Below are 13516 nucleotides of genomic sequence, written 5' to 3' on the forward strand. Positions count from 1 at the left end.
GTTGGATCCAGAGCACAAAGAAGTACCTGGAGGGCCTAGAGTGGAGTGCTAAGAAAGAAGGCAGACTTACGAAGTGCCTTTTAATTCCTTTGGTCTATGATGACACTTGTACTCTCAGTATTACTCTTAAACCAAATAAACCTTTTTTTTTTTTTTTTTTTTGCTATTTCTTTGGGCCGCTCCCGCGGCATATGGAGGTTCCCAGGCTAGGGGTCAAATTGGAGCTGTAGCCACCGGCCTACGCCAGAGCCACAGCAACGCAGGATCCGAGCCGTGTCTGCAACCTACACCACAGCTCACGGCAACGCCAGATCGTTAACCCACTGAGCAAGGGCAGGGACCAAACCCGCAACCTCATGGTTCCTAGTCGGATTCGTTAACCACTGCGCCACGACGGGAACTCCAAATAAACCTTTTTAACACATATGGAGGACAGAGTAGTAAAAAATCAAAAAGCTCACCTCACCATATTAATGAATGGGCCAACTATCAAAATTTGAGAGAGAAATTGCTTACTTACACATATTTTATTTGAACAAAGCCATTATAATGGCCATTAAAATGATATGAAATATAATGATCACTCTGAAAGGAAGTTATAGCAACACTGGATTTATAGAAGAGGAAGCAGCAAAGGTGCACATTTGGAGGTGAATATGACATTATAAAATCAACCCACATTAAATACCATAAAAGTCAAAATGCAGCACTATTTACATATGATTGAAAAGGACAGGAGAGTTGAACTTTTGTATAATGCGTGAATTTTAACCTAAGTTGGCAAAAAGCCTTAGTTTGTATAAAATTATCATGTGACTTAATCCTACCCAATCACTAGATCAAGACACTGAAACTGAGAATGAGTCCTTATTTTACACCTTTGCTCTTGATCTCTCTAAAGAGACCAAAATGACTGTGAAATGACTTATACCTATAAATTACAAAGTACCACAGTGACATAACAACAAAAGCCAAAAGAAATATACAATTGTTTTATCTTTCAACTACTACCATACTGTGTAGAGATTATTGTACTACCTCTGTAAAATTTCAGGAATAAGCACATCTGAGTATATGGATACTTCCTTATCTTACAAAGTAAAAGCAAGCATTTTCTATTCAAAATTTTTATTTCTGTGTAAAACAAAGAACTCTTGAAGGTCAAGCAAGGGAAAAATAAACCAAGTTCAAAGCACTATTAAGTCATGAAACAAAGAATCTGAGGTAGAAGTCAAGCAATATAATCCACAACCTTTTTGGGAGAGTATTTATTTCCAGCAACCATCACATCTCTCTAGTCAGATCTAATTAAAAAAAAAAAAAAAAAAGCCTCAAGTTCCCAAAAATTAATAATCCATTCTCTAAAATCAATGTAAAACTATGACCAACAGAAGATACAACATCAACTTTTGTCATGTTAACAGAGTAAATGGTTTTCCTAAAAGCTGCTGACATTTCTATCAGTAGTAGCCATAGGGAGGCCGCTGGTTGTGACCATAGTTTCCATATTGATGGGGGTAGTAAGGTTCTTGTCTGTGCTGCGGGTAACTGTTACCCCAGGATCGTCCAGGCCACTGATTGGATCGACTGTCACTTGGCCACCCCCGTCTGCTATCCCTACCTCTAAACTGTCTGTTATCTTGCAACCTACAACAACAAAACAAAAAGATTTTTATTCTTCCCTTAAAAAAAAAAAAAAAGAAGCACATGACAAATCTATCCTGGTGCATTTCATGTCTCAATGCTATACTCAGTATACAAGAGTAAAAAAAAACATTTTTCTCTACAGAATGTTGTAGCACCAGTTATTCAAACCTTTCCTAAGCTCCAGATCCAGTATTATACTGGATACACTTTGCAGAGTATAGGTAGAGACTCAAACACCAAACCCAAAACTAGGATTTCAATTCAAACTTTCTTCACTTGTTCGACAGCAGTATGGTAATAATGCTTTTATATATTTTGAATTTCCACTGTAGAAATAAATAGAAGTAATTTCCATTGTATAATCCCAAAAACAAAACCTTCTTTATGGAATTTAACACAAAAGTTTTGTGGAAGACTCTAGGTTTTTAAAGTATATTTGCAAAGAAAATATTAGTCCACAGGAAAAAAAACATTTTAAAAAACCCATTAAAACACACACACAATTGCACAGTAAGGGGAAAAAATATGGTGCTGACAAAGTATTAAAATATTTATCAGGCAATTACTCTGTGCCTTGGTTGCTAGGTACTTGGTATATTATACTGAACAAACGTTGATCCCTGCCCTCAGCAGCTTTAGGGACTAGCAGATTCAAGTTATCCTCTCCCAGGTCAGCCACCTGCATTTGTTCTTCTGAAGGAATACATACCGATTGCCTCTATTTCTTTGGTTCCCACCAGCTCTGCTATTCCATTCCTCAACAATTGGAGGGGACTCAGGAGGGCGTTTCAGGTATTCTTGGTACTCTTTGTCATCTTCTGTGAATCTACTGGCAAACATCTCTTCAAAATTTGGAACAGCTTCAGAATTGTCAGTCATTCTGAAATTCTGTAATTTTTAATGTTTCTATTAGAATTTTTTTAAAGTAACACTTATCATACCAGATAGTGAAAAAATAAGTAAATAATTTGAGGCAGGGTATTCATAAAAGTCCTTTTGTACTTTTATTATTTATCTATCTATATCTACTTATTTATTTTCTTATGGCTGTATTTATTTATTTATTTTCTTATGGCCACACCTGAGGCAGAAGTTCCCAGGCCAAGGACTGAATCTGACCCCCAGGTGCAACCTACACTGCAGCTGCAGCAATGCTGGATCCTTCAACCCACTGCACTGGGCTGGGTATTGAATTCATGCCTCTGCACTGACCCGAGCCACTGCAGTCAGATTCTCAACCCACTGCAACACAGCAGGAACTCCAAAAAATATTTTCTAATTTTCATGATTCTTTTTTCTTTATCCATGGGCTATAAGTACATAGCTTTAAAATACTTGTGTTTGTCTTTTTTTTTTCTTTTTTTTTTTAGGGCCGCACATGTGGCATATGGAAGTTTCCAGGCTAGGGATCAAGTCAGAGCTGCAGTTGCCAGCCTACGCCACAGCCACAGCAATTCCAGATCCCAGATACATTTGCAACCTACGCTGGCAATGCTGGATCCTTAACCCACTGAGTGAGGCTAGGGATGGAACCTGCATCTTCATGGACACCAGTCGGGTTCATAACCCACTGAGCAACAACAGGAACTCCTATTTGCGTACTTTTAAACCTAAGATACATTAGATTCAATTCAGTATTTCTTGATTATTATAAAATAGGCATTAGGCTAACTAGAAGCCTGGGATACAAAGATGAACCCTCCCCACAAAGAGCTCTGAGTCTAGCAGAAGAGACAGATATGATATAAATATGAAAGGAGGTAGAGCAAATTTCAAGAAACGAAGCTGTAAAAGTGGGCAGGGATCAAATTGTGAAAAACTTTGTGTTCAATGCAAACAACTCTGCACTTTTTCTGTTAGGCAGGGGGAGTCATAGGTGGTTTAAGCAGGGAAATCTCAAGAACAAATTTACTATTTAGAAAGACCACTTTTCTAACAAAGTAGAGAACAGATTAGTGAGATTAGACTAAAGGTAAATTACTGCAATAATGCAGGTGACATACTGAGGGTTTAATCTGAGGCACTGACTGTGAGAATAATTTTAAAAGAATCCCAAGAGGAATCAGTTGCTGAGTAGATGTTATGAGGAGACAGGGGAGTAAAGAATAACTCCCAGGCTTCTGAACAACTGGACATGTTGATGTCGCAGGAACTCCAGGAAGAAGGGTGGCTGAGGATCCACACTGAGTTCAAGTTAGCTACCGTACGAACATCCACATGGAGCGTCAGCTCACAGTTAACTATCCGGGACTGAGACCAGGGTGGAAGATGAATATGGGAGACAGGAATATTGCTGGTGGACAATACTGTGAGAATGGATGAGACTCCTCAGGAAGGCTATAGAATAAGAGTTACCAAGAAACAGAATTTTGGAGAACACCCAGAATTAAAGAAGTTAAAGAAGATAAAGAAGAGACACGACGAGAGAACCAAAAAAGATTCTATGATAATAGAAGGCAAGTGAATAAAGAGTGAAAGGTCATCAGTGTTGAACAAGAAGAACCAAGAAGAGAAAATTAATTGGATTTAGCCTTTAGGAGGTGATTAGAGTAGCAGAGATTAAAGCAGGACTACAACTAATTAAAAAGTAACTGGAAGGTAAGGAAGTAGAAATCTACACTGATTAGACTAAACTTTCAAGTTTGCAAACAAGAGTGAAAACAAAAAGTGCAGTAGCTAAGGAGTTACTGGAAGATTATCTCTTTTTTTCGCCAGGCTAAAAACACCCAAAGTTGCTTATAGGAAAAGAAAAAAAGAGCCAATAAAGAAAAAGAATGAAAATGCAGTAAAGACATGAAATCAGAAAGGGCAAATAAAAAGGTCTTTAAACACACAGCTACTGAAGTCTAGGGTAACTATTGTATAATGGTATCCAATATATTCTTGTTCTATATTCAGTGACAAATGAAAAATAACTACTATAAATATCATCTGGGGTTTTTTTGTGGTGCAATGGGTTAAGGATCTGGCATTGTCACTGCAGCAGCTGGGTCACTGCAGTGGCGTGGGTTCAATCCCTGGTCCAGCAACTTCCATATACCAAGGGTGCAGCCAAATATATATACATTATATAGTGTGTGTGTGTGTGTGTGTACATAAATGTGTATATAGAGTATATATGTATATATTGTTTAATGGCTATAAAAAATAAAATCTGTATCAGCTAGGTTGTTCGGCCCTATTACGGATTCACTCATGAAGTTGAATTTCTTACCCACATTTTCAGAGAGCCCTCTACCTCTGAGAAGAGATTTGGTTTAGGCTGTAGAAGGCCTAATCCTTGAGGAACTGGGGAGAAAGAGTTCACTTCTTTTCATTTTCACCCAAGACCTAGAAACAAGCCCAGAAGTACTGTGTATGTAGCTCCAAATTCCCAGTCCTTCCTTGTATTCCCATGCCCTACCTTTCCAAACCTAAACTCCACTTTTCTGCTCTTTGCCTCAAGACTCCTAAACCTGTTTTATGATTTGGGCCATATGCGACATCATGCTAAAACTTTAAAGCCAAATCTCTCTCTTATCTGACATCCTACAATTATTTTTCTCCCTGTACACTTCAGTTTATAATAAAAAGTCTTTGGTAAAGAGACATGATATTGGAAAACACCTTTTTCATTAGTCTGTCTTTCCTCCAAATCCCTCAAAACATATGCAAATATTTATAATACTACACTTGTCCCAACAAAACCAAAGATTATTATTTGGATACAAGAGACAATACCTAGATGTTTGAGGCCTCTGCCCTCTTAGAGTATATCTTATTACACACCAGGCTTTTGATGTGTCTAGGGTTGGCAAACATGTCAAATTCTCAATCCAAGTTAAGATTTAAAATAAATTCAGCAAAGTAAAATAATATCCAGATTTCTATAGGAACCACGGAAATCACCAGCAAGATGACCCATACCTAACCAGAGAGGCAGTGAGAATCATAAGTCAAGGCATACCTTCTCCCAGGACCTCCCCTTCCACAAATAAACAAATGTGTATCATTAACATTACCCGTGAGAATGAAATTTAAATAGAATTTTAATTGCTCCAAGTTTTACTTACCCTAGGAATTTGAGGCAGCTGTTCTATTTAATATTTAGGTTGATTAGATCTATAAGAAGAAAATAAAAAACAAAAAGAAACCCTTTACTCCCTTGAAGAAAACTCTCAAAGATGTGTGTCCTGGGAACGGGAACCATAAGGGTCTTAAATAAGGAAGTGGCTAGATTAAAAGTGCTCCAAAGATTCCCAATGCTAATTTGAAAAAGGGAACTGGAGCTAAAATGACAGCGAAGAGCTTAGAAGATGCTACAAGACTTGTCCTCAGGGCCTTCAAAATCAATGAGCTAGTTTGACCATGAATAATAACTTCACAAGACATGTACTGTTCCTTTGGCGGGGGAGAAGGAGTACAGCCTTTCAGATGTATACTCGAACACTACTAGTTTCTCGACTCTAAATAAAACCACACAGAACCTTCTCTGCGGGCCACTAACCTTGGAAATGACTAACCAGAATGGAGTTTTGCTGCCCTGGGGGATGAACCCAGAGAACTAAGAGACGAAGATACTGCGAAAACCACTGCGTTTTTCATCCTCTCTCACAGCACATCAGTGCTTGTCTATGAAAGGCTTTGATTGATGTGCTCCTTTCCGAAGCTGCTTAAAACGCCAGGCGCGCGGGAACTCGGAGGCCGTGTAGCTTCCCGTCTTGCGAAAGAGTCCAGCCCTGGAACGGCAGAGCCCGAGGATGCCTCGCGGGCCACTGTGCTGGGCCCGCCTGGCTCTCTCCTCCCCGTGGCCCCGAAAGGAGACTCCGCCGTCCAGGGCTGTGTCTGTGCATCTCCGACCGAGCTCCGCCCGCCACACATGCAAAGAAATCCACTGCCAGCCGGGTAGCTCTTTACACAGACTACTCACCACTTCAGCTCTCCAAGGCAACGGAGCTACTACGGCCAGAATCCGACCACCCCTCACTTCCGCTTCCGGCGCGCAAACGCAGAGGCGAGCCTGTGAGGTCTCGCGGTATCTTCAGCTCGCCCTGAGGATTTTCCCCAGCTTTTCCAGCTCTGATGCTCACACGGAGCTCCACGAAGGTGGTGAGGTGGCAGGTGGAGGTGATGATGCCCTCGGCACGCTTTCAGCCTGCCTGGTGACTGTGCAGGAAGAGATGCAGCGCTGTCTCTTCAGCCCCTTTGACGGGGAGCTGGTGACGGGTAGGGACAGAAGTTTTGGAACTGCTGTGCCTGGAAGGGAGAGAAAGGGTACTTCGGACCGCCTGCTCCCGGAGTCTTGAAGAAGGCGATGAGAGTGCAGGCCGTGAAGGTGGCCACGAAGTGGATTACTTCAGCGGTCCTACACCTTTCACCCCTGCCTGGTCAGGTCTCGGTAGTAAGACTTCTCTAGTCCGTTTTGAATGTGGTTTTGCCGAACCCCGCCCCTCAACCTCCTCACTCTGCTCCAGCTTAAGTGGGCGGTATCCCGCTACCTCCAGGAGACTTGGCCATTTCTTCTGGGATGTTTTGTAGGTGTATAAAAGCAGAATATTCCCAAATGTAGCTTGGTCTTCTCCGTCCCAAATTACTTTCCAGCCTCTGCACCCCTTTCTGTTAATACTCTCATCAGTTTACAGCTTGGAAACGTTGATGGTCTATATCTGATGCTATTTCTTTCCCTTGTTCCCATCGGCTGCCAAGTACTGTCGATTCTTCCCGGCATTAATTCTAGTATCCAAACACTCTCTTTACCCACTTCCTCCGCCAACTCAAAGTTCTCATTATCATCCCCTGGAACGAAGGAATGCAATTCCTGTCTTTTTAATGCCCTTCCTCTAGCCTCACTCGCCTACCTGCCCATCTTACACTTTGCTGCAGGCGTAGTCATCTTCAGGCACACTCGTGATTGAAAATCTTTACTGGCTTCCGGTTGTCTGTAGATTAAAGGCCAAATTTATTAACTTTGGATTCAGAATTTTAAGTTTCTTTTCTGCTGCCCACCTTTCATTCTCCTTTCACCCGTAACGAACCAGACCATGTGAAGCACCTCATTGTTGAACTACTCCTTACCTTTCTGTAAAGGCTCATGTCTCTGCTTGGAATACCCTCCTCTCCCGCTCATCTCAGGATGTTGAAATTCTATCCATTAAAGCTGAATGAAGTAACATCTCCCTCTAGAAAAAAATTTTCCTTCTACTGATTGTCCATTGTGCTTTCTGAACATTCTTCATATATTCATTCAGGTATTACCACTTTCTAACTTAGAAGTAAAATAATTTGTGTAGGAGTTCCCGCTGTGGTGCAATGGAAACAAATCTGACTAGTATCCATGAGGATTCGGATTCGATCCCTGGCCTCGCTCAGTGGGTGGGGAATCTGGCATTGCCCTGAGCTGTGGTGTAGGTCACAGATGCAGGTCAGATCCCAAATTGCTGTGGCTGTGGTGTAGGCCAGCAGCTGTAGCTCGATTCGACCCCTAGCCTGGGAACTTATATATGCTGCAGGCGCAGCCCTAGAAAGGAAATAATAATAATAATAATTTGGAGTTCCCATCGTGGCTCAATGGTTAACGAATCCGACTAGGAACCATGAGGTTGTGGGTTCGATCCCTGGCCTCACTCAGTGGGTCAGGGACCTGGCATTGCTGTGAGCTGCGGTGTAGGTCACAGACGCGGCTCAGATCCCAAATTGCTGTGACTATGGTGTAGGCCAGCAACTGTAGCTGGATTCGACCCCTATCCTGGGAACTTATATGTGCCGCAGGTCGGCCCTAAAAAGAAAATGATAATAATAATAATTTCCGTACAAGTCTTTCCCCCGCTAGACTATAAGCACTCATTTTTACATCCTAGAGGGTGTAACACTGTGTTTTGTATAAAGTAAACACTTAGTAAATGTTTTTGGAATGAATGATGGAACTGCAAATGGTCCAAGCCACTAACCTAGTTGAAATGTATAGGATAGGATGGATGGGGAGATATAATAATCTTGTTGTTGGGTAGTAAAGGTGAGAGCACACAAGACCAAAGTTTCAATAACTGGGTGATATAGTAACTGAGTGGCTAATGGGAGAAAAGGGTCAGAAGGTGTCAGGAAAGATTCCAGTTTTTTAAGTCCTGGAAATTGTGACTGAAACGGGATATCCATAGTGTGAGTTGGTTTTTTGTTGTTGTTGTTGTTTTATTTTATTTTGTTTATTTATTTATTTATTTATTTTCTTTGTCTTTTTGCTATTTCTTTGGGCCGCTCCCGCAGCATATGGAGGTTCCCAGGCTGGGGGTCCAGTCGGAGCTGTAGCCACTGACCTACGCCAGAGCCACAGCAACTCGGGATCCGAGCCGCGTCTGCAACCTACACCACAGCTCACAGCAACGCCGGATCCTTAACCCACTGAGCAAGGGCAGGGATCGAACCCGCAACCTCATGGTTCCTAGTCGGATTCGTTAACCACTGCGCCACGACAGGAACTCCTGAGTTGGTTTTAAAGCAAAAATGAGCTGAGCTCAAAAAGAATTTGAGATGGAAGTGATATATTCAAAAGAAAAATTATAGGGAGTTTTTAGACTAAAGCAGAGGAAAGAAAAGCTATGCCTAAATATGTAAATGTGTGAGTCATCAGTGAAGAAACAACAGTTGAAATCATCAGTGTATATGATCTTTCCAAAGGAGAAAGTATTTATAGAGAAGGGCAGAAGGCCAAGGCGTACGCCTCAGGAAATCCTATTTAGGAAAGAGGAATAGGAAATAGAAACTTGAAGAGGAAATTGGAATAAGTATGGGCAGCAATGTAATAGTTGAGAAACTCAGACAAGTGCTTGCCTACTTGGTATCAGAAGTCAGGGAGGATATTTGGAAAAAGGGTTACTGAGGCCAGCTTGCTGGTTTCCTGTGACGTTATTGTGTTATTACTAGGTAATGAAGACTTACATAGAAATGAGTATACTTCTTTTCTTTAAATTCATAAATGGCACTTAGGAGCTCCTAGGCTTTAGAGAGTTTCTGTGAAAAAGTTTAGGTATTCCAGACAATTTTCAAATGAAACTACTTATGTCTGTAATGTTTTCTCATATTCTGATATCATCAGGAAATAATCTCTTCCATGAAAAGGAGTTTTCCAGATATCTGTCAGCCATTAAGCACCATAACATGTTCACTGGAACTACTTCTGTTACAAATACATAAGATGGGAGTTCCCGACTAATATCCATAAGGACGCAGGTTTGATCCCTGGCCTCGCTTAGTGGGTTAAAGATCTGGCACTGCCATGAGCTGTGGTGTAGGTTACAGACTCAGCTTGGATCCCACGTGGCTGTGGCTGTGGCATAGGCCAGCAGTTGCAGCTCTAATTTGACCCCTAGCCTAGGTACTTCTATATGCTACAGACGTGGCCCTAAAAATACAAAAAAAAGAAAAAGAAAAAGAAGAAGAAAGAAAAAAATACATAAGATGTAGTACTTCTCTACCATAACCAGAATAAATGGGTCATGATAATATTTGTTTGGCAACTAAAAGGTAATTGTTACAGCATTGATTATTATATTCTGCTGGATAATAATGTCCTTGGGCCTATAGATACATTTGGAGAAGATTGCCTTTTATTAGTTGACTTTGCTATTTCTGTTAATAGTGTTATATTTCAGTGTTTTATCTTCTAGCAACTTTATAAATTGACCTAATTTTACCTGTCTTTTAAAACCTCACTTTGACCCAGCGATCTAAAGGCAGGCACACTAGCAGAACTCCCTGGGGAGTCCTGGCATCTGTAGAGCCCTGCTTTCAGAGGCTATGAGTGACCTTAGACATAACCATTTAAAAAATGATGAAACTGAGACTGAAGAGGTTATAAAGTTTATTCAAGGGCACAGCCAGTAAGTGGCAGAGCAGAATTTGGATCAAGTCTGTGATACTTCAAAACAGCTTGGTTTTTCCTCCATAAAGCACTGTTTTCTCCTTTTCATTCTCTGCTGCACAAATCTTGAGCCACATTAAACATCTTTGCTGCTGCTCTGCAATCCAGACTTTTCCACTCCATGGTTGATGGGAACCCTGGAAGGCAGGAACTCCTGCAGCCTCCTAACAAACAAGTAAACTCTGCAAGCTCCCTGTTTCCTCACATGGCTCACCTTAAAAAAATAAATAATAAAATTTTATTTATTTATGTATGTATTTATTTTTGCTTTTTTAGGGCCACACCCGTGGCATATGGAGGTTCCCAGGCTAAGGGTCCAATCGGAGCTACAGCTGCCAGCCTACACCACAGCCACAGCAACGCAGGATCTGAGCCAAATCTGCAACCTACACCACAGCTCACGGCAACACCAGATCCTTAACCCACTGAGGGAGGCCAGGGATCAAACGTGAAACCTCATGGTTCCTAGTTGGATTCTTTTCCACTGTGCCACATTGGCAACCCCCGAAACAAATCTCTTAAGGTGCATTTCATCGGCAGAACCCAAGTCCAAATGTCTTGTCCCTTAGCTAAAAGGAAAGCTGGACAGGTGAACTTCTAGTATCCTCCTTGGAAAAGGAGGACTCATAAAGTAGTAAATTGAATAGAAGAAAGATATTCAACAGCCAAAAATATGAGTTACCCACTGCAGTCTAGTTTACCAGTTACCATACTTTGCTTTGTACTGTGGTTCGTTGCATACATAAAATCACAATGTTGAAGCATTGAAAGGGATTATCTGGTTGCATGTCTTTTTTTTTTTTTCTTAGCAAACATCCCAAGAGATAAAATGACTTCTCCAAGGTCATAGAATTAGTGGTAGAACTAGAAATGTAACCTTCAGTCTTCGTTAATTTAACATAGATTTTGAATATCTGTTAGATGCCAAGTACTGATCTAGGCCCTGAAAACACCATTGGATAAGAATAAAAGCCCTGCCCACATAGAGCTTATATTCTAGTGGGGGAGATAGATGATAAAAAAAAGTGAATATGTAAAGCAAAAAGAAAAAAAAAGTGAATATGTATGTGCCATGAGCCTAATGGAGCAGAGGAAGAGCACAGAGTGTAACAGGCTGCTGCTTTGGATATAGCATGGTCAGGAAACGTGTGAGATAAGAGTTTTCATCTCAGCTGATTTCCGTATATGGTGAAGTCCCTCACTCTTTGCCCTCCTATCAGGAACATAAAAATTGAACACATCCATACCTTTCATAAGGGAGTAAAAGGCTATCTCTTGTCATTTCTGGGACAAGGCAGATTTGCTGAGTTTATCCTTTCAATTGAACTTCTATCCCTATAGCGTGAGTTGGAATTACAGGCTCCCAAGTGTTCTTTCATCTTTGTATTTGTGCTATCAGACCCCTTTCCCCTTACCACCCACCCTATTTCACAAACACACTGTCTTTCACAAGCAAAACACATGGATTGAACTCAATAAATAAGTTTCTAAAAGAGAATTGAAACCTGACAGCCTTCCACTCATTTTTCTCATCTGGACAAATCTCCGCATGTTTCCCTGCCCTGATTTTATCCTCTGCAAAATGGAAATAATAGTAATTCTTGCTACGTCTCTGGCTTCATAAGGTTATTGTAAGAATGAATTTTTTCATATGTAAAGCACTTCAGGCTCAAGTGAAGAAAGATGCTATGTGATGTCTAATAATAATTAGTTATTATACATTACATAAATGTTTACTCTCTAAGAAGAAAATGTTTCACATTATGTAAGGCATTGGTTTAGATTCACATCTGTACTCCTGTGGCTTTAATTACATGGAATTGTTGGGATCAGAAATTACAAAATCTTAATCTAGTTCTCCACCTCAGCGTCACCCTCCCCCATAAGGAGTCCTTTGTGTAGAGGCCTTTTTTGTTTGTTTGTTTTTTTCAGGAGACTGCAGAAAGCATGCTAGTGCTAGTTGCAAGTTTGTTTGCTACGCGAGTTCTGTTTACCATAGAAGCTAGTGGATATCATTAAAGAAATCACAGAAGGAGGAAAAATAAGCAATTTGGGGCATGGAAAAGCTATGAATTGGTCTTAATAGCTTGGTTTAAAAGAAGAAGTTCTAAAATGTGTGACTATGATTTGAAGGTATTTTCTCACCTTTTTCCTAGTGTTACATAAGTCAGAACACAAACTGTTTTCTAAGTGGATGTGATTTGGACTTAAGTTGCGTAGTAACTGTCTATTTCTAGTCCGTTGGACAGCCCCATCCACAGGTAAATGGTGGCTTTAATCTTTATTATCCTTCCTTTCCTTGTTTGGTGGCTGTTTTCTCTGTTTGCTCCATTGGCTAACTCGTCACCGACTTCAGTGTCTTGGTCCTACCCACCTTTTCCTCAGATTATATGTGTTACGCTAAGAAGGGACCTTGGAAATGTGTCGAGAGGCCAAGAGACTTGTCCAGAGTTTACTGTTAACCACTCCTTCCTCCATAACATCATACTCTCTCCTGATGCCTTAGAATATTTTTCAGTGAAATGATAGTCACGATTTGAGTGCTACACACATTTTCTAAGCATTGGAAGCGGCATAAGTCAGGATCCCTCTTGGAGGGTGAACTGCTCTCTTACCCATTTTAAGAGGTGGGGTCTTCTGGGTCCCAATCCAGGGTTTTGGCAGGTTGACTGTCCTTGGTGACAAGTGATTTATTCTACCCTCGTGTGAAGCCAGCCTTGCCTAATAATCTTTCAAAAGAAAGGTATAGGGAGTTCCCATCGTGGCTCAGTGGTTAACAAACCCAACTAGGATCCATGAGGATGCGGGTTCAGTCCCTGGCCTCGCTCAGTGGGTTAAGGATCCGGCATTGCCGCGAGCTGTGGTGTAGGTCACAGACTCGGCTCAGATCCTATGTTGCTGCGCCTGTGGCATAGGCTGGCAGATGTAGCTCTGATTCGACCCCTAGCCTGGAAACTTCCATATGCTGTACCCTAA

The 13516-nt window shown here is 41.1% G+C and overlaps 1 protein-coding gene across 2 annotated transcripts; it reads right to left on the bottom strand.

The window, feature by feature from the left end:
• Positions 1-1111: 1111 nt before the first annotated feature.
• Positions 1112-6638, bottom strand: RAMAC (RNA guanine-7 methyltransferase activating subunit). 2 transcript variants are annotated; one of them, XM_047795788.1, is made up of 4 exons: positions 6557-6638; positions 5700-5748; positions 2357-2535; positions 1112-1647 (listed from the first exon to the last, which is right to left on the bottom strand). In XM_047795788.1, exons 3-4 carry the CDS (start codon positions 2524-2526, stop codon positions 1461-1463), a joined length of 357 nt encoding a protein of 118 aa, XP_047651744.1. In that variant the 5' UTR covers positions 2527-2535; positions 5700-5748; positions 6557-6638; the 3' UTR covers positions 1112-1460. The 2 variants fall into 2 exon arrangements, with proteins under 2 accessions (XP_047651744.1, XP_047651745.1); XM_047795789.1 differs by lacking the exon at positions 6557-6638 and adding an exon at positions 6134-6237.
• Between the last annotated feature and the right edge of the window lie 6878 nt (positions 6639-13516).

Source organism: Phacochoerus africanus, chromosome 9, assembly GCF_016906955.1.
Source record: "Phacochoerus africanus isolate WHEZ1 chromosome 9, ROS_Pafr_v1, whole genome shotgun sequence".
NCBI classification, from domain to species: Eukaryota; Metazoa; Chordata; class Mammalia; order Artiodactyla; family Suidae; genus Phacochoerus; species Phacochoerus africanus.